The 20,806-nt window shown below is 34.8% G+C and overlaps 1 protein-coding gene across 1 annotated transcript in view; it reads left to right on the forward strand.

Moving 5' to 3' along the window:
- The window catches only part of APOBEC2 (apolipoprotein B mRNA editing enzyme catalytic subunit 2), a 29,847-nt gene extending 9,693 nt beyond the window's left edge, over positions 1-20,154 (forward strand). Inside the window, exon 2 of the mRNA XM_053706863.1 lies at positions 19,373-20,154. Coding sequence (XP_053562838.1) covers positions 19,373-19,937 — 565 coding nt within the window. The 3' untranslated portion in view covers positions 19,938-20,154. The remainder of the gene's footprint in view (positions 1-19,372) is intronic.
- The last annotated feature ends 652 nt before the right edge of the window (positions 20,155-20,806 follow it).

Raw genomic sequence — 20,806 nt, forward strand, 5'->3', positions numbered from 1 at the left:
CAGGCAGACACACACACATTACATAGCATACACTTATACATGCAGCATACACTTATACATGCAGATACACACACACTACATAGCATACACTTATACATGCAGATACATACTTACTACATAGCATACACTTATACATGCAGATACACACTTATACATGCAGATACACATACACACACTACATAGCTTACATTTATACATGCAGACACACACTACATAGCATAAACTTATACATACAGATACACACACACAGTTATGGATACGGATAGACACACACACTACATCATATATGGGTATCTAACTCATTGTATGGGGTCCCGGGATTGGCAAGCACATTAGCTGGCAGTCTGCGGCTGCCACTGCTCATTGTATAAAACTGAAGGCATGCTAGTATTATCACCAGGGGTTAGATATCATCATTACCAGAGGTAGGTTAGAGAGGTCACCATTACCCGTGGTCAGAGTGTATACAGCCTTCTTACTCCTGCTTAACAAACACACCATTCCTTTTCCACAGGGAATATAACAGGTATCTAACCCTGTGAGAGCAAAGCCAGCTGCTTCTGAGTATGGGCCCAATAGAATTTAAAAAAAAAAACTTTTTTTTTTTTTTTAAATGCCTGGGGCAAATCGGGACAGATGGCTAGCAACTCGGGACAGAGGGACAGACCCCTAAAATCGGGACTGTCCCGCGAAAATCGGGACAGCTGGGATATATATATATATATATATATATATATATATATATATATATATATATATATATATATATATATATATATATATATATATATATATATATATACATATATACACATATACATATATATATATATATATACACAGTATATATACATACATATATATATATACACAGTATATATACATACATACATACATATACACAGTATATATACATACATACATACATATACACAGTATATATACATACATACATATACACATATATATACACACATATATATATATATATATATATATATATATATATATATATATATATATATATATATATATATATATATATATATATATATATATATATATATATATATATATATATATATACACACACACATACACATTGACATGTATATGTATGTCTTAATGGCCCTGTGTCTGCCTTTTTTTTCTAACAACAAATCAACAGTCCCAGCACAAATCTGCAAATGGGTGCACGTTCCAAAGGACCTAAGATAGAAGTAAAAAATCCAAATAGGAACAGCACCACAAGGAAAGCAATTCAATCTTTTCTTTATTGAGACATCAAAAAAATACCACATGATTAAGGTCAGATAGACCGAAACGTTGTGCTGTTGGATTTTTTTTTATGTCCCAATAAAGAAAAGATTGAATTGCTTTCCTTGTGGTGCTGTTCCTATTTGGATTTTTTTTTCTAACACCTCATATCTTTGATCTCATAACTTTTTTGCGCAATTTAAAAAAAAAAAAAAAAAAATGTTATTAGATGGTTTTAATTCTGAGTGTAATTGTACTTTGTAATGTATCTTTGATGTGTTTTGTGACACTTGTTTGTTTCGCAAAACAGTTAACCAGTGCTCTGAGGATGCGGTAATCATTCTAGCGTAAATTGCTATTGCCCTCACTCATTCACGTTTACTTTCAACTTGTAATACGAGCGCTACACTTGATGCGCACAAAGAGCCACCATAAATCCAATATCGCTTGTGCATAACCGTTAGCGCTTCACTCGTAATCTGGCCCTTAATGTTTTGACCCCTTTGACTGCCCTCACTTCTTTCTGCTCTATATTTGTAATCCATGGAGGCATTTTCATTTAGCTTTCACTCATTAACTTTAAAAACCTGGGCATTTAAAAGGACATACACTTTAAACATTTTATTTCATGATTCCGATTTATCCTTTGTTAAAAAGCAGGATGGTAATTTTAAGAGTGTGCATGTGTGTCCAGTACTATATAATTTATACATTATCAAGAGCACTAGATAGCAGCACATGACTACTGTCATGTAGCGCTCCAGATATGTACACACTTCCTATCTAGATATCTTAAACAAAGAATAACTTGAGAATGAAGCAAATTTTATATTAGAAGTAAATTAGAAAAAAAAAATTGTATTATTTAACTCATGATTTTTTTTTTAGGGTTTCATTTACTCTATCTGATAATCTCTGCTGAGGCCTATTAGGTCAGATATGTCTAAGGGTTAGGCTTGTGAAGTCTGCACTTACAATTCTCAAAGATGAAAAAATCACAATCTGCAGAGTTAAAGGGACAGTCTACAATATAATTTTTATTGTTTAAAAAGATAGATAATCCTTTTATTACCCATTCCCCGGTTTTGCATAACCAACACTGTTATATTAATATATATTTTACCTCTGTGATTACCTTGTAGCTAAGCCTCTTCTGACAGCCCCCTGATCACATGACTTTTTATTTATTATCTATTGACTGACATTTAGTACTGTGTTGTGCTAAATCTTAAATAATTCCTTTGGCGTGAACACAATGTTATCTATATGGCCCACATGAACTAGTAGTCTCCTCTTGTGAAAAGCAAATACAAAAGCATGCGATAAGAGGCTTTCTGTAGTGGCTTAGAAACAGGCAGAAATTTAGAGGTTTAAATGTTATAAAGTATATTAATCTAACGATGTTGGTTGTGCTGGGGAATGGGTAGTAAAGGCATTATCTATCTTTTTAAACAATAACAATTTTAGTGTATACTGTCCCTTTAACTTACAGAAAAGGGGAGGTGTCAAATTAAATAATTAACATTGCTAAGATTTTTTTACAGCACATAATTAAAGGGACACTGTACCCAAAAAATTTCTTTCGTGATTCAGATTGAGCATGAAATTTTAAGCAACTTTCTAATTTACTCCTATTATCAAATTTTCTTCATTCTCTTGGTATCTATTTGAAATGCAAGAATGTAAGTTTAGATGCCGGCCCATTTTTGGTGAACAACCTGGGTTGTCCTTGCTGATTGGTGGATAAATTCATCCACCAATAAAAAAGTGCTGTCCAGAGTACTGAAACCAAAAAAAAGCTTAGATGCCTTCTTTTTCAAAAAATGATAGCAAGAGAACGAAGAAAAAATGATAATAGGAGTAAATTAGAAAGTTGCTTAAAATTGCATGCTCTATCTGAATGACAAATGAACAAATTTGGGTACAGTGTCACTTTAAACATCTTATATTATAATCTCAAATTGTTTGATATCCCTTTAAAGGGAATTTAATATTCAATTTCCCTTAAAATGTTTAAATTATGCATTGTTCATTGTAAATGATGCATTATGCATTTTTCCTGTAATTTAAAGTTGTTGTTTTTTTCCCCACTACCCCTAGAGTAGACAGAGTAAATCCTACAGGACTCCAAACTTTGATGAAACTTTGCTAAATAGTGATTGCTTGATCAGCGAAGGAGTTAATTTCTATCTATCCCTAGTGAGCCACAGCAGAGGAAATAAGATTAACAAAACTCAAGTTGTATGTCTCTAGACTGCAAAAAATTGCCCAATTTGTTAATAAACATGTATACCTGTTTTAAAACATTTATTTCTATTCAGACATTTTTCAAATGTGTACTTAAAAGGGACACTAAACCCAATTTTTTTCTTTAATGATTCAGATAGAGATAATTTTAAGCAACTTTCTAATTTACTCCTATTATAAATTTTTCTTCGTTCTATTGCTATCCGTATTTAAAAAGCAGGAATATAAAGCATAGGTGCCAGCCCATTTTTGGTTCAGGCCTGGTTTATTTTTGCTTATTGGTGGCTAAATGTTAGCCACCAATAAGCAAGCACTATCCATTGTGCTGAACCTAAAATTAGCCGGCTCCTAACCTTTACATTCCTGCTTTTTAAATAAAGTTAGCAATAGAAAGAAGAAAATTTTGATAATAGGAGTAAAATTAGAAAATTGCTTAAAATTGCACGCTCTATCTGAATCATACAAGAAAAAAAAATGGGTTTAGTATCCCTTTAATTGCGGATATGTAAAAAAGTATTTTTGTTTTAAAGGACCGTGAAACCCCAAATTTTTCTTCCACGATTCTGATAAACATACAAATTTAAACAACTTTCCAATTGACTTCCATTACCAAATTTGCTTCATTCTCTTTGTATCTTTTGTCGGGACTAGCAATACATTACTGAAAGGTATTTGCTTATAGGGGCTGCATATATATGCCTTTTGTCCTTGGTTGTGCATTGCTGTGTTTAAACAAAGGATACCAAGAGAATGAAGCAAATTTGGTAATGGAAGTAAATTTGAAAGTTGTTTAACACTGTATGCTATCTGAATGTTAAAATAAACATTTTGGGCTTCATATCCCTTTAACTGCCCTGAATCTCTACATGCATAGTTTAACCTAAATAATAATATTGTTCCCCGATATGTTTTGTCATTTTAATTTTATTTCTGATAAAGAGAGACATTTTTTTTTTATCTATTTTCTCTTTTCCACATGATGCATCATATTCTGTTACCTTATTTTTTTCTTAAAGGGACAGTAAACATATATGATAACTTTGCATAAAACTGTAGTATGTACCCAGCACATGTTTGTTATCAGGTACTCTCCATTTATAAATGAGACGGCACCAGCTCACCCGATAGCCTGCACAACTATAAATACACTTTTTTTTCCTAATGGAAAGTTAAAGGGACATGAAACCCAAAATGTTTCTCACACGATTCAGATAGAGAATACAATTTTAAACAACTTTCCAATTTACTACTTTTATTTAATTTGCTTCGTTCCCCTGTTATCCTTTACTGAAAGGTTATCTAGGAAAGCTCAGGAGCATCAAAGAACCCAGTTTCTAGCTGCTGATTGGTGGCTGCATATTTATACAGATTGTCATTGGCTCACCCATGTGTTTAGTTAGAAACCAGTAGTGCACTGCTGCTCCTTCAACAAATGATACCAAGAGAATGAAACAAATTAGATAATAGAAGTAAATTAGAAAGTTGTTTAAAATTGTACTCTCTATCTGAATCATGAAAGAATTGTTTCAGGTTTCATGTCCCTTTAAGCATGGCCAGTCAACTGCATAAAAGAGAAGTGTTGTATATTCATGGCACTGTCCATCTTTTTTTTTTTTTTTTAAACAAGCTTTATTGATCATAATTTCCAAATATACAATAAAAAGAAACATTTTGTATCACTGAGACTGGTGACATTATTGTCTACATATCAAATGATGATACTGGTCTTGTAATAGGATTAGTCCTTGTGAAATGAAAGTAAAACAATAAAGTTTCAAAATAGTAAAAAAAAAAAAAACACACCCACAACCCTGAATGGAGCCTTTCCATTACTTAAATGTGGCAATTTTGCCTATTATAATGAGGTGCCCTTCCATGTGGCCCACATAATTTTGAGTGATTATTTGATTGATTTTAAGGTAGTGAAGTCTCTCTTAATAATTAACAAGTTGTTAACCAATGAGTAAAGGTCTTCTAAGGTTGGAATGTCAGTTGATTTCCATTCTTTTTTGGGATGAGTTTTTAGCTCCTGTGAGCTTCCCTAATTTTTGGTAAGTGAAGAAAAAGTATTGTATCTGGTGTGCATGGGATTGCGGTTTGTAGTTTTTCAGACATGAGGCCTATTACTTCTGCCCAGAAACCTAGGCGTCTTGGGCAGGTCCACCATATGTGGAGAAGCGTGCCGGTCTCGCCACAGCTTTCCAACACAAGGGGTTTACTGATGGAAAATAACTATGGAGCCTTACTGGAGTAAGATACCATCTACTAAGCAATTTAAGCTGTATTTCTTGGACATTAGCGGATATTGAAGAGCGCTTTACTAGAGTGAACGATTTGAGCCATGCTTTTTGGTCAATTTCGTTATTAAGATCTTTATTCCAAGCTCTAGTGTATGTAGGAAGTGGGGTGTCAGGACTCAGGAGGTAAAAGTAGAAGCTTATATATTAAGGAGATCAGTCGCCTTTGTGGTTGGCTCATTGTGAATAAATGTTCAAATGGAGTGGGATCCCTTGTGAAATTGTCTTTATGGGTATGGTGTGTCAGATAATGTGTTAATTGATTATATCTCATCCATGAGGAGAATAAATCCCCACATAGTTCTGTCATTTGCTGTTGTGTACATAGTCTCCCGTTGTCGCAAAGTGCAGGCTGCCTGCTCTAAGACTGTAGGGTTTGCTCATACGCGTTCCCAGTTTATAATATGGCAGTTTGGGGTTTTCTATGATGGGTAGCAGTGGTGACTCAAAATATAAAAACATTTTGTCTATGTAACTATAGAATAAAAGTTATTTGCTGTCACCCCCCTGCCTGTTTTCTAGCAGTGGTGAATGTCTTGATAAAAGATGTGTACTAGTGGCCAGCAACTTATCCCATTTGTGCAGGACTTCTAGCGTCATGTGATACCTATTTAAAATCTTTGGGCGTAGTGAAGGAGGAATTCGTGCCATCGTACCTACATTATTCAATTTGAATATTTGTCCATCTAAGCGAACCCAAGCTTTGTGAGTGGTGTTGTGTGACCATTCTGTTAAGCGCTGCAACAATATGGCTCTTCTATAGGCAGCCAGGTCTGGAAAACCCAACCTCCCTCTGTTCCTTTAGTAAAAAATATGTTAAAGGGAAACTGAACCCAAATTTTTTCTTTTGTGATTCAGATAGAGCATGCAATTTTAAGCAACTTTCTAATTTACTCCTATTAGCAATTTCTTTGTTCTCTTGCTATCTTTATTTGAAAAAGAAGGCATCTAAGTTTTTTTATTGGTGGATGAATTTATCCACCAATCAGCAAGGACAACCCAGGTTGTTCACCAAAAATGGGCCGGCATCTAAACTTACATTCTTGCAGTTCAAATAAAGATACCAAGAGAATGAAGAAAATTTGATAATAGGAGTAAATTATAAAGTTGCTTAAAATGTCATGCTCTATCTGAATCACAAAAGAAAAAATTTGGGTACAGTGTCCCTTTAAATCAAAGTAAAGTAAACTTAAAAAAAATAGACTGTGCTAAAAAAACAGCCAAACAATATACTTGTTTTCTTGCTAAATGAGCACTTACAAATTATCAGTGTAGTCACTGCCTGTAACTAGATAAGGGCCCTACCTTTAAATAACTTAAGTTCTACTGTCACATGATCATTGCGGTAGAAGTCCTCTACAGCAGTGTTTTTCAACCAGTGTGCCGTGGCACACTAGTGTGCCGTGAGAGATCCTCAGGTCTGCCACGGCAGACTGACAACAGTGACATATTTTTTAATTTTTTTCTTGTTTTTTACTCCCACTGCATGGGTAGTTTGTAGGAGGCATGGCATAACAGCACAATACATACAGTATGTGTGTGTTTGTGTGTATGTGTATATATATATATATATATATGCTGTATTAGGCTACAATGTGTGATTTTTTTTAAATTTTGGGATGGTGGTGTGCCACAGGATTTTTTAATGTAAAAAAGTGTGCCACGGCAAAAAAAAAGGTTAAAAATCACTGCTCTACAGAGCATGGGCAAAAAAATTGACTGCAGCTATTATAAAGTGTCTCTTAGAAACACTTTAAAGAAAAAGCTGCTCTTTTGCCTTTCTGTAGAGACCACACACCCCTTGTGGGGCAGTGAAAGGAAGTAATGGACCTTTCACAAATGAAGTTTTATTAAGTACAGTCCACAGCTTAGTATTTTTTATTACAGCAATGAAACAGACTGTTTTATATCACTTTAAAGTAAATGACGCCAAGAATATGCCCTCTGATTGCCCATCGCACCCACCCTTAGAAATAAAAAGGATTTTTGCCATTGGGTAACATTATCTAGGGGGAATGGAAGCATTTTCAGGGACAATATTTTTAGGGAAAATAACATTATAAAAGATGAGTATCCCATTGCAAACTACTGGGCCCATACTTAGGGTTGCCACCTTGTCCATGTTTTCCTGGACACTTATGAGTTATACATGCTGCAGGGTGTGCAGAGAATAGTGCTGTTAAAGTGATAGTAAATCAAAGCGTATAACAAACGATAGGATTTACCATCACAAAATATAAACAGTTTCTCTCATGGTAAAAAACGATTTTAAACTCACCCTTTCTGTGCGGCAAGTATATTGCTAACTCAGCGCCTCTGGCTTCCCACGGCATGACGCTTTTCAAATAAGGTGACATTTCCACCTCTAGACCAATAGCCGTGCTAGGATGTCAGTTGACATGCACGGCTATTGGTCTAGAGGTGGAAACATCACCTCACTGAAGAAAGCGCTGTGCCGTGAGCGTCCAGAGGCGCTGAGTTAGCGATATACTTGCCGCACAGATAGGGTGAGTTTAACAGTGTTTTTTACTAAACGATGAGAGAAACTTACGTTTATTTTTTGTGATGGTAAATCCTAGCGTTTGTTATACTCTTGGGTTTACCATCACTTTAAGTTTCACTATTTGTGTACTTTCCAAGGTTGAAATTCATGTTCCTCCCTGCATACCCTGCCGCATGTTTAACTCAGAAGTGTCCAGGAAAACATGACCAAGGTGGCAACCCTACCCATACTACATGACTAAAAATTATTATATAAGTTTACTGTTTATTTAACTTCCCCCTATCTCTAACTAGGGATGGGCGAATGTTTCTAAAATTTTTAAATTTAAAACGAATTTTGATACATTCGTTCATTCAAATCGAATTTTGAATGTTTATATAACATTCTATTTTCGAATTTTCGTTTTCGAATTTTTCAATAAAATTCGAAAATATTTGTTCGAATAATAGAATGTTTAGCTATGTATTCATTCAATTTTGAAATGTAATATTCGAATTTGAATGTGACATTCAAATTCGAAATAGTATTTCTAGTCTACAACTGTGGTTAATAAATGTAATATTCGAATGTGACATTAGACTTCGAATGTCACATTCAAATTTGAAATAGTATTTCTAGTCTAATACTGTGTTTTTTAAATGTAATATTCGAATGTCACATTTGAATTCAAAATAGTATTTCTAGTCTAATACTGTGCTTTATAAATGTAATATTCAAATTCGAATGTGATATCTTATCAACATTCTATTACGTAAATCAAATTTCTACAATAACATTCGTTCTAACATTCGAATATAAACACATTCGCCCATCCCTATCTCTAACACAGTTTCCTCTTGTTACCGCTTCACTTTCTTTCTGTATTATTTTAAACTCCAATTAATTTCTGCTATCTTTACTAATGCTAGATCCTCTCTTCATGGTGTGGGTAAAAAAAATGAAAGGGGAGACTGAAGAGAGATATAAAAGGGACAGATGATAAGCGAAGTCTGAAGCAGAGCTAAAAATACCGTCTAAATTTCTATGACGGTGGATAAAATGACAGATGCTGCTTGTAGAATAACAGAAAGATCTGTACAACATGCAGACTGTTTTCTCAACAGGCTAACACAGTGACAAAAGGGATAACATATGCGGCATGTCCCTTCTATATAAACACTCCCTTTGTATAAGACAAATGTGAGCTACAGCACATGGTTTCTGATCCTCCCCCAGAAATCCCAAATTCAACTAGAACAGAAAAGTCTCAAGTGAGAAAAAAATAATAATCTACAATTCTATACAATTGCTTCAACAAAGCATGAGAAATATTTCACATTTTAGCACCATAAAATAACAGATTTTTTTTAATTTTATTTTTTTTCTTACTGGAAAGATTTTTCCCATCTTAAAAGGGATATTAGACACTTTATAGGGACAGTCAACACTAGAATTTTGGTGTTTAAAATATAACACAGTTATATTAATACACTTTTTACCTCTGTGATTATCTTGTATCTAAGCCTCTGCAAACTGCCCCTTTATTTCAGTTCTTTTGACAGACTTGCATTTCAGTGCTGACACCTAGGTAACTTCACGTGCATGAGCTCAATGTTATCTATATGACACACATGAACTATTGCCCTCTAGTGGTGAAAACTGTCAAAATGCATTCAGATTATAGGCCTTCAAGGTCTAATAAATTAGCATAAGAGCCTACCTAACCTAGGTTTAGCTTTCAACTAAGAATACCAAGAGAACAAAGCAAAATTGGTGATAAAAGTAAATTGGAAAGTTGTTTAAAATGGCATGCCCTATTTGAATCATGAAAGTTTATTTTGGACTCGACTGTCGCTTTAAAATTGTGAAATAAAATGTTTAAATTATGCGTAGTAAAACAACTTTGCAGTATAATTTTCATTGTGCGCTTACCATTTGCTGTTAAAGATGGAAGTGCAAACACATCTATGTTCCACAGTCATTTAATACACTCATTTATAGGAGTCTCTAATTGGCAGAGAAGTAAAACCTAGGTTACTACATGGGGGCAATCACTCATTTATAGGAGTCTCTGATTGGCAGAGAACGAAAACCTAGGTTACTACATGGTGGCAACCACTGCTTTATGGACACTAAAACTTTACACTTATTTTTTTCAATATTTAAACATTTTTAATTAAGGGACATTAAAGTGAAGGTAAACTTTGATGAATCAGTGCCCTCTTTTGAATGGAAATTCTCGAAGCCGCTCCAGCACTTCCCCCGCCTGTCGCAAGTCTCTTCTAACGTCACCAATGAAGAATCCGGCTTCCTCCAATCACGGTGTAGCCTCAGGCAATGTTTGGAGGAAGCTGGATTTGTCATTGGTGGAGTATTTTTACAAAAACAGTGAAATGTAAACATTGATGAATTAAAATTCCCCCATGTTTTAAAAATATTTTTAAAAACAGAGCACTGATTCATCAAAGTTTTCCTTCACTTTAAACATTTTATGGTAATATAAAAAGATAAATTGTGTATATATATATATATATATATAAATATATATATAAAGATAAATTGTGTATATATAGATATATAGATATATATATATATATATATCTATCTCAAAATAACAAGAGTATTGCATTGGGCAAGGATACTTTTTTATTGGACTAACTATCTGAATCATAAAAGAAAAAAAAAATGGGTTTAGTATCTCTTTAATTGCGGATATGTAAAAAAGTATTTTTGTTTTAAAGGACCGTGAAACCCACATTTTTTCTTCCATGATTCTGATAGAACATACAAATTTAAACAACTTTCCAATTGACTTCCATTACCAAATTTGCTTCATTCTCTTTGTATCTTTTGTCGGGACTAGCAATACATTACTGAAAGGTATTTGCTTATAGGGCCTGCATATATATGCCTTTTGTCCTTGGTTGTGCATTGCTGTGTTTAAACAAAGGATACCAAGAGAATGAAGCAAATTTGGTAATGGAAGTAAATTTGAAAGTTGTTTAACACTGTATGCTATCTGAATGTTAAAATAAACATTTTGGGCTTCATATCCCTTTAACTGCCCTGAATCTCTACATGCATAGTTTAACCTAAATAATAATATTGTTCCCCGATATGTTTTGTCATTTTAATTTTATTTCTGATAAAGAGAGACTTTTTTTTTTTATCTATTTTCTCTTTTCCACATGATGCATCATATTCTGTTACCTTATTTTTTTCTTAAAGGGCCAGTAAACATATATACTTTGCATAAAACTGTAGTATGTACCCAGCACATGTTTGTTATCAGGTACTCTCCATTTATAAATGAGACGGCACCAGCTCACCCGATAGCCTGCACAACTATAAATACACTTTTTTTTTCTAATGGAAAGTTAAAGGGACATGAAACCCAAAATGTTTCTTTCACGATTCAGATAGAGAATACAATTTTAAACAACTTTCCAATTTACTACTTTTATTTAATTTGCTTCCTTCCCCTGTTATCCTTTGCTGAAATGTTATCTAGGAAAGCTCAGGAGCATCAAAGAACCCAGTTTCTAGCTGCTGATTGGTGGCTGCATATTTATACAGATTGTCATTGGCTCACCCATGTGTTTAGTTAGAAACCAGTAGTGCACTGCTGCTCCTTCAACAAATGATACCAAGAGAATGAAACAAATTAGATAATAGAAGTAAATTAGAAAGTTGTTTAAAATTGTATTCTCTATCTGAATCATGAAAGATTTTTTTCAGGTTTCATGTCCCTTTAAGCATGGCCAGTCAACTGCATAAAAGAGAAGTGTTGTATATTCATGGCGCTATCCATTTTTTTATTTTATTTTTTTTTTAAAACAAGCTTTATTGATCATAATGTCCAAATATACAATAAAAAGAAACATTTTGTATCACTGAGACTGGTGACATTATTGTCTACATAACAAATGATGATACTGGTCTTGTATTAGGATTAGTCCTTGTGAAATGAAAGTAAAACAATAAAGTTTCAAAATAGTAAAAAAAAAAACACCCACAACCCTGAATGGAGCCTTTCCATTACTTAACTGTGGCAATTTTGCCTATTATAATGGGGTGCCCTTCCATGTGGCCCACATAATTTTGTGAGTTACTATTTGATTGATTTTAAGGTAGTGAAGTCTCTCTTAATAATGAACAAGTTGTTAACCAATGAGTAAAGGTCTTCTAAGGTTGGAATGTCAGTTGATTTCCATTTTTTTTGGGATGAGTTTTTAGCTCCTGTGAGCTTCCCTAATTTTTGGTAAGTGAAGAAAAAGTATTGTATCTGGTGTGCATGGGATTGCGGTTTGTAGTTTTTCAGACATGAGGCCTATTACTTCTGCCCAGAAACCTAGGCGTCTTGGGCAGGACCACCATATGTGGAGAAGCGTGCCGGTCTCGCCACAGATTTCCAACACAAGGGGTTTACTGATGGGAAATAACTATGGAGCCTTACTGGAGTAAGATACCATCTACTAAGCAATTTAAGCTGTATTTCTTGGACATTAGCGGATATTGAAGAGCGCTTTACTAGAGTGAACGATTTGAGGCATGCTTTTTGGTCAATTTCGTTATTAAGATCTTTATTCCAAGCTCTAGTGTATGTAGGAAGTGTGTCAGGAGGTAAAAGTAAAAGCTTATATATTAAGGAGATCAGTCGCCTTTGTGGTTGGCTCATTGTGATCAAATGGAGTGGGATCCCTTGTGAAATTGTCTTTATGGGTATGGTGTGTCAGATAATGTGTTAATTGATTATATCTCATCCATGAGGAGAATAAATCCCCACATAGTTCTGTCATTTGCTGTTGTGTACATAGTCTCCTGTTTTTTATCGCAAAGTGCAGGCTGCCTGCTCTAAGACTGTAGGGTTTGCTCATACGCATTCCCAGTTTATAATATGGCAGTTCAGGGTTTTCTATGATGGGTAGCAGTGGTGAATCAAAATATGAAAACATTTTGTCTATGTAACTATAGAATAAAAATTATTTGCTGTCACCCCCCTGCCTGTTTTCTAGCAGTGGTGAATGTCTTGATAAAATATGTGGCCAGCAACTTATCCCATTTGTGCAGGACTTCTAGCGTCATGTGATACCTATTTAAAATCTTTGGGCTTAGTGAAGGAGGAATTCGTGCCATCGTACCTACATTATTCAATTTTAATATTTGTCCATCTAAGTGAACCCAAGCTTTGTGCGTGGTGTTGTGTGACCATTCTGTTAAGCGCTGCAACAATATGGCTCTCCTATAGGCAGCCAGGTCTGGAAAACCCAACCCCCTCTGTCCCACTGTCCATCTTTTTTATGCAGCTGATCTGAATGGAAACATGCTACTTTAAAGGGATATGAAAAAGTGCTCCTTTAGTAACAAAATATGTTAAATCAAAGTAAAGTAAACTTATTAAACTTATTATCAGTGTAGTCACTGCCTGTAACTAGATAAGGGCTCTACTATTAAAGAACTTAAGTTCTACTGTCACATGATCATTGCGGTTAAGGTCCTCTACAGAGCATAGGCAAAAAAATTGACTGCAGCTATTATAAAGTGTCTCTTAGAAAAACTTTAAAGAAAAAGCTGCTCCTTTGCCTTTCTGTAGAGACCACAAACCCCTTGTGGGGCAGTGAAAGGAAGTAATGGACCTTTCACAAATTAAGTTTTATTAAGTACAGTCCACAGCTTAGTATTTTTTATTACAGCAATGAAACAGACCGTTTTATATTACTTTAAAGTAAATGGCACCAGGAATATGCCCTCTGATTGCCCATCGCACCCACCCTTAGAAATAAAAAGGATTTTTGCAATTGGGTACATTATCTAGGGGGAAATGGCAACATTTTCAGGGACAATATCTTGGAGAAAAATAACATTATAAAAGATGAGTGTCCCATTGCAAACTACTGAGCCCATACTTAAGGTTGTCTCCTTGTCCATGTTTTCCTGGACACTTATGAGTTATACATGCTGCAGGGTGTGCAGAGAGGAACACGAATAGTGCTGTTAAAGTGATGGTAAATCCAATCGTATAACAAACGATAGGATTTACCATCACAAAAAATAAACATTTTCTCTCATGGTAAAAAATGATTTTAAACTCACCCTATCTGTGCGGCAAGTATATTGCTAACTCAGCGCCTCTGGCTTCCCACGGTATGACGTTTTCTCCAATAAGGTGACATTTCCACCTCTAGACCAATAGCGGTGCTAGGATGTCAGTTGACATGCACGGCTATTGATCTAGAGGTGGAAACGTCACCTCACTGAAGAAAGCGCTGTGCCGTGGGCGGCCAGAGGCGCTGAGTTAGCAATATACTTGCCTTACAGATAGGGTGAGTTTAACAGTGTTTTTTACGAAACGATGAGAGAAACTTACGTTTATTTTTTGTGATGGTAAATCCTAGCGTTTGTTATACTCTTGGGTTTACCATCACTTTAAGTTTCACTATTTGTGTACTTTCCAAGGTTGAAATTCATGTTCCTCCCTGCATACCCTGCAGCATGTTTAACTCAGAAGTGTCCAGGAAAACATGACCAAGGTGGCAACCCTACCCATACTACAGGACTAAAAATTATTATATAAGTTTACTGTTTATTTAACTTCCCCCTATCTCTAACTAGCGATGGGCGAATGTTTCTAAAAATTTGAAATTTAAAACGAATTTTGATACATTCATTCAAATCGAATTTTGAATGTTTATATAACATTCTATTTTCGAATTTTTGTTTTCGAATTTTTCAATAAAATTCGAAAATAAAATCGAATTTCTACAATAACATTCGTTCTAACATTCGAATATAAACACATTCGCCCATCCCTATCTCTAACACAGTTTCCTCTTGTTACCGCTTCACTTTCTTTCTAACTGTGTTATTTTAAACTCCAATTAATTTCTGCTATCTTTACTAACGCTAGATCCTCTCTTCATGGTGTGGGTAAAAAAAATGAAAGGGGAGACTGAAGAGAGATATAAAAGGGACAGATGATAAGCGAAGTCTGAAGCAGAGCTAAAAATACCGTCTAAATTTCTATGACAGTGGATAAAATGACAGATGCTGCTTGTAGAATAACAGAAAGATCTGTACAACATGCAGACTGTTTTCTCAACAGGCTAACACAGTGTCAAAAGGGATAACATATGCGGCATGTCCCTTCTATATAAACACTCCCTTTGTATAAGACAAATGTGAGCTACAGCACATGGTTTCTGATCCTCCCCCAGAAATCCCAAATTAAACTAGAACAGAAAAGTCTCAAGTGAGAAAAAAAAAATAATCTACAATTCTATACAATTGCTTCAACAAAGCATGAGAAATATTTCACATTTTAGCACCATAAAATAGCACAGATTTTTTTTAATTTTATTTTTTTTCTTACTGGAAAGATTTTTCCCATCTTAAAAGGGATATTAGACACTTTATAGGGACAGTCAACACTAGAATTTTGGTGTTTAAAAAGATAGATAATCCCTTTATTACCCATTCCTTAGTTTTGCATAACCAACACAGTTATATTAATACACTTTTTACCTCTGTGATTACCTTGTATCTAAGCCTCTGCAAACTGCCCCTTTATTTCAGTTCTTTTGACAGACTTGCATTTCAGTGCTGACACCTAGGTAACTTCACGTGCATGAGCTCAATGTTATCTATATGACACACATGAACTATTGCCCTCTAGTGGTGAAAACTGTCAAAATGCATTCAGATTATAGGCCTTCAAGGTCTAATAAATTAGCATAAGAGCCTACCTAACCTAGGTTTAGCTTTCAACTAAGAATACCAAGAGAACAAAGCAAAATTGGTGATAAAAGTAAATTGGAAAGTTGTTTACAATGGCATGCCCTATTTGAATCATGAAAGTTTATTTTGGACTCGACTGTCGCTTTAAAATTGTGAAATAAAATGTTTAAATTATGCGTAGTAAAACAACTTTGCAGTATAATTTTCATTGTGCGCTTACCATTTGCTGTTAAAGATGGAAGTGCAAACACATCTATGTTCCACAGTCATTTAATACACTCATTTATAGGAGTCTCTAATTGGCAGAGAAGTAAAACCTAGGTTACTACATGGGGGCAATCACTCATTTATAGGAGTCTCTGATTGGCAGAGAACGAAAACCTAGGTTACTACATGGTGGCAACCACTGCTTTATGGACACTAAAACTTTACACTTATTTTTTTCAATATTTAAACATTTTTAATTAAGGGACATTAAAGTGAAGGTAAACTTTGATGAATCAGTGCCCTCTTTTGAATGGAAATTCTGGAAGCCGCTCCAGCACTTCCCCCGCCTGTCGCAAGTCTCTTCTAACGTCACCAATGAAGAATCCGGCTTCCTCCAATCACGGCGTAGCCTCAGGCAATGTTTGGAGGAAGCTGGATTTGTCATTGGTGGAGTATTTTTACAAAAACAGTGAAATGTAAACTTTGATGAATTAAAATTCCCCCATGTTTTAAAAATATTTTTAAAAACAGAGCACTGATTCATCAAAGTTTTCCTTCACTTTAAACATTTTATGGTAATATAAAAAGATAAATTGTATATATATATATATATATATATATATATATATATATATATATATATATATATATATATATATATAAATATATATATATATATATAAATATATATATAAATATAAATATATATATAAATATATATATATATATAAATATATATATATATATATAAATATATATATAAATATATATATATATAAATATATATATATATATATAAATATATATATATATATATATATATATAAATATATATATATATATATATAAATATATATATATATATAAATATATATATATATATATATATATAAATATATATATATATATATATATATAAATATATATATATATATATATATATATATATATATTTATAACAGTGACGTGCAGTGAGGTCAGAGACTGGTGAGGCACTAGATATGATACGCTGGAGAAACACATGTACAGAGGGCCGCACGTACCCCCAACAGGGCAGGTTTACATGATAGCTGAACCAGTGCACAGGTGACAATCAGGTGATGGGTGAGAGCAAGTTAGTAACCACTGAGTTACTGATCAGCTGATTACTTCACCTGTGCACTGATTCGGCTATAATGAAAATCTGGCCTGTTGGGGGTACTTGAGGACCATTGTTGAGAAACACTGCACTAAAGCACCAGCTCATCGGAAATGTATTGATTACCTGGAGAATAAAGCACACATACTCTGCTCACTGACACACACACACACACACTATGCTCACATACACACTCACAGTGCCAGTTACTAAGCAATTAGAATGATACATAATCTCTTCTCTACTCACTACTGTATTGTAAAAATAGAAATAATTTACCATACAAGTTTTACACAAAGGACAAGTTATCAATACTACCAACACAGCTGCTGCAATATGGTGTTCAAGAAACGCACGTGCACATCCCACTTAGGTATGCTCTTCAACAAAGGACACCAAAGGATATCAAAAGAATGAAGTACATACTAATAAAAGTAAAATAGAAGTTTATTTATTTATTTTTTTGTGCAATTTCTATCTGAATGATGGAAATGTAATAATGACTTTCATGTTCCTTTCAAAAACTAATTTGATTTGCTGACATGGGGCCTTATTCTCAAAATATAAATAACTAGAAAATTATATCTTCACTTGCTAGGAGGCATCAAGAGGGGTGCCTCCTATTTGTCCCAATTTTTGCTGCTAATATATTGACAGAACACAGGTGGCGCTGCAGCACAGCTTTTCCATTGACCCATGTACTGCAATGGAGAGAAGCGTTCCTGTACGTGCCTCTCCATAGCATTACATGGGGGTAAAAAAAAAATTTTGGGACTTTTTTTTTTTGTTTTAATTAAAATTTAATTAAGCTTTGGCCACATATGGCAGGGTAGGCACTGCCTCCCCTGCCTCCTATGAGTGCACGTCCCTGATATATATATATATATATATATATATATATATAAATTGTGTATATATAGATATATATATATCTATCTCAAAATAACAAGAGTATTGCATTGGGCAAGGATACTTTTTTATTGGACTAACTATACATTTATAAGATGACAAGCTTTCGGAAGAATGTCTTCCTTTTTTAAGTCTGAAGCAATACTGACATTATATATATATATATATATATATACACATACACATACATATACACACACACACCTCTGCAATATACTTTATTTATTTTGTCCCCTTTTCATGTAATTCCATTGTGAAATTGTAAACTTTTCAGTTCCTGTTAGAAGTGAAAGTGCAGAACATCGTTATATCCCACACAGCCATTGGCTGCTCACTCTAGTGACCTATTTATAACTGTCTCTAATTGGCCACAGCAGAGAAGGTTACAACATGGCAGCTCCCATTGTTTTATAGACACTAAAACTTTACACTTATTTTGACAATATTTAAACAGCTAATGAAACTTAAAAAATACATCTACTTGTTATTCTCAGACTAATGTTTTCTTTGAATGCATCATTCTATCTAACATTTATTTAGTGTTTAATGTGTAAGATTCTGCTCAGACTGGGGTATACTTGGGTAGTAGTCACTAAGTGACACAAAGTCTAGTTTTTAAAGGGCAGATGTTTAAATGAAGTGTATATTTGCCATTATCACCTATAAGAATGAATAGGGACAGTGTATTCAGGGGGGTTTCTGAGGGGGTCTTATCTCAAAGTTAAAATTTGTTATATTCTTTCTTTGCTTTTATTTAACATTGAAATCCCCATTAGGCTTTGAATAATGAATAACACAAAAAGTGTCTAACTTCAGGTGGGTAAATGTGACCAAAAAAATGAAAATGCTTATATATATTTTTTTTTATTGGTACAACTCTGACATCATCAAGGTATGGAGTGCATGTCAATACTCTTACATAAAATAATCTGTTTTCTCATTTTTCAGGGGATTATGGAGAAACAATTCAGTACAAATCCCAATGTTAGATCTACATTATAAAGTTATGCACATCATTTTTAAGTGTTTGGTAATATTTTGAGAGAAGCCTGTTTTACTATGTTGTAAAATAATAAGTTAAATGCTTTTATTTTTCTTTAGGAGCCGCATTCCAGCCTCATCCTTCAAGTTCCAATTCAAAAATGTGGAATACAGCTCCGGACGCAATAAGACTCTGTTATGCTACACAATTGATCGAGAAAATCAGATTTATCGTGGGTACCTAGAAGATGAGCACGTTTCTGCCCATGCAGAGGAAGCCTTCTTCACCAAGGTCCTTCCTCAGTTCCTTGCATCAGGCAAAATCAATGTCACATGCTATGTGTCCTCCAGCCCATGTGTATCTTGCGCAGCTGCCATTGCACAATGCTTGAAACGTAGCAAGGCTCCAAAGCTTCGCTTTATCATGGCGCGTCTGTTCCAGTGGGAAGAATCGGAGATCCGAGGGGCCCTGCGTGCTCTCCGCACAGCTGGTGCCCAACTAAGCATGATGAATGGGGCAGACTATGCCCAAGTGTGGCAGAACTTTGTGGAGCCTGATGTCACCTTTAATGAAGAGGGAAACATGGAAGAACAAGGAACTGAACAAGGAATCTTTATTCCTTGGGAAGATTTAGAGGAGAATGCCAGATATTATGAAGAGAAGTTGAATGAGATTCTGCGCTAAGAGATCATTTTACTCCCTGGGACATTTTTAGTGGCTGTAGAACAATAATATTGCGGTGTCATGCGAATTATTTACATATTTTGATTCAGCTTAACTATTCTCAACCACTCTCTCTTTGCTTCTAGATCTTTTTTTTTTTTAAAATCTAGAGATTCTCACTGTCCCTCAAGTTCATTTTTTCATTAAAGTGCCTCAGTTTTTCTTCTTTCCGACATAATTCTGCCTTCCATTTTTATGTTTTTATATTATTGTCATTTCCTACACACAAGCTCTGTGCACTCACTTTATAATACTAATGACATTCTCTAAAGCGCCCTTGTCTGGTGAGGTAGCAAGACCGGACTGGAAACAAAAATAGGCCTAGGCATTTAAAGGCGGAGCAGCCCACATCATTTACACTTCTATCAGCTAGGTAGTCATAATAGACCAGAGCTCTCATTCTGCAGCACCTCTGCTTAACAGCCAGACAGAAAATGTACTTTCTGCAGGAAGACTTTAACAGCTTTCCTATTGTTACCCATATTAACCTTTTACCGCAGTTGTGGCCTTGTATTCCGTCCAACCGGCGCTGGGCTTTATCCCCGTTAGGGCGAAATACAACTTCATAGCCGTTTGGCTGTCCTGAATCCAACAGCACTTCCTGGATGTGATTGCGGTCTGGAGGGACGCCCCTCTGACCAGATCCCATAATTCATCACAGGATTTCAATTTGTCTACATCGGAACGGTGTTCCGATGTAGACATTATGACCCTGTCATGAAAGGGTTAAGAGAGGGTGGAGCCTCTATATAGCAGCAAGGCCCACATAAGAGCCTGGCCCACCGGACATTTGCCCTGTATGCCCTATGGCCAGTCCGGGCCTGTGAGGT

This window comes from Bombina bombina, chromosome 3 (assembly GCF_027579735.1).
Source record: "Bombina bombina isolate aBomBom1 chromosome 3, aBomBom1.pri, whole genome shotgun sequence".
NCBI classification, from domain to species: Eukaryota; Metazoa; Chordata; class Amphibia; order Anura; family Bombinatoridae; genus Bombina; species Bombina bombina.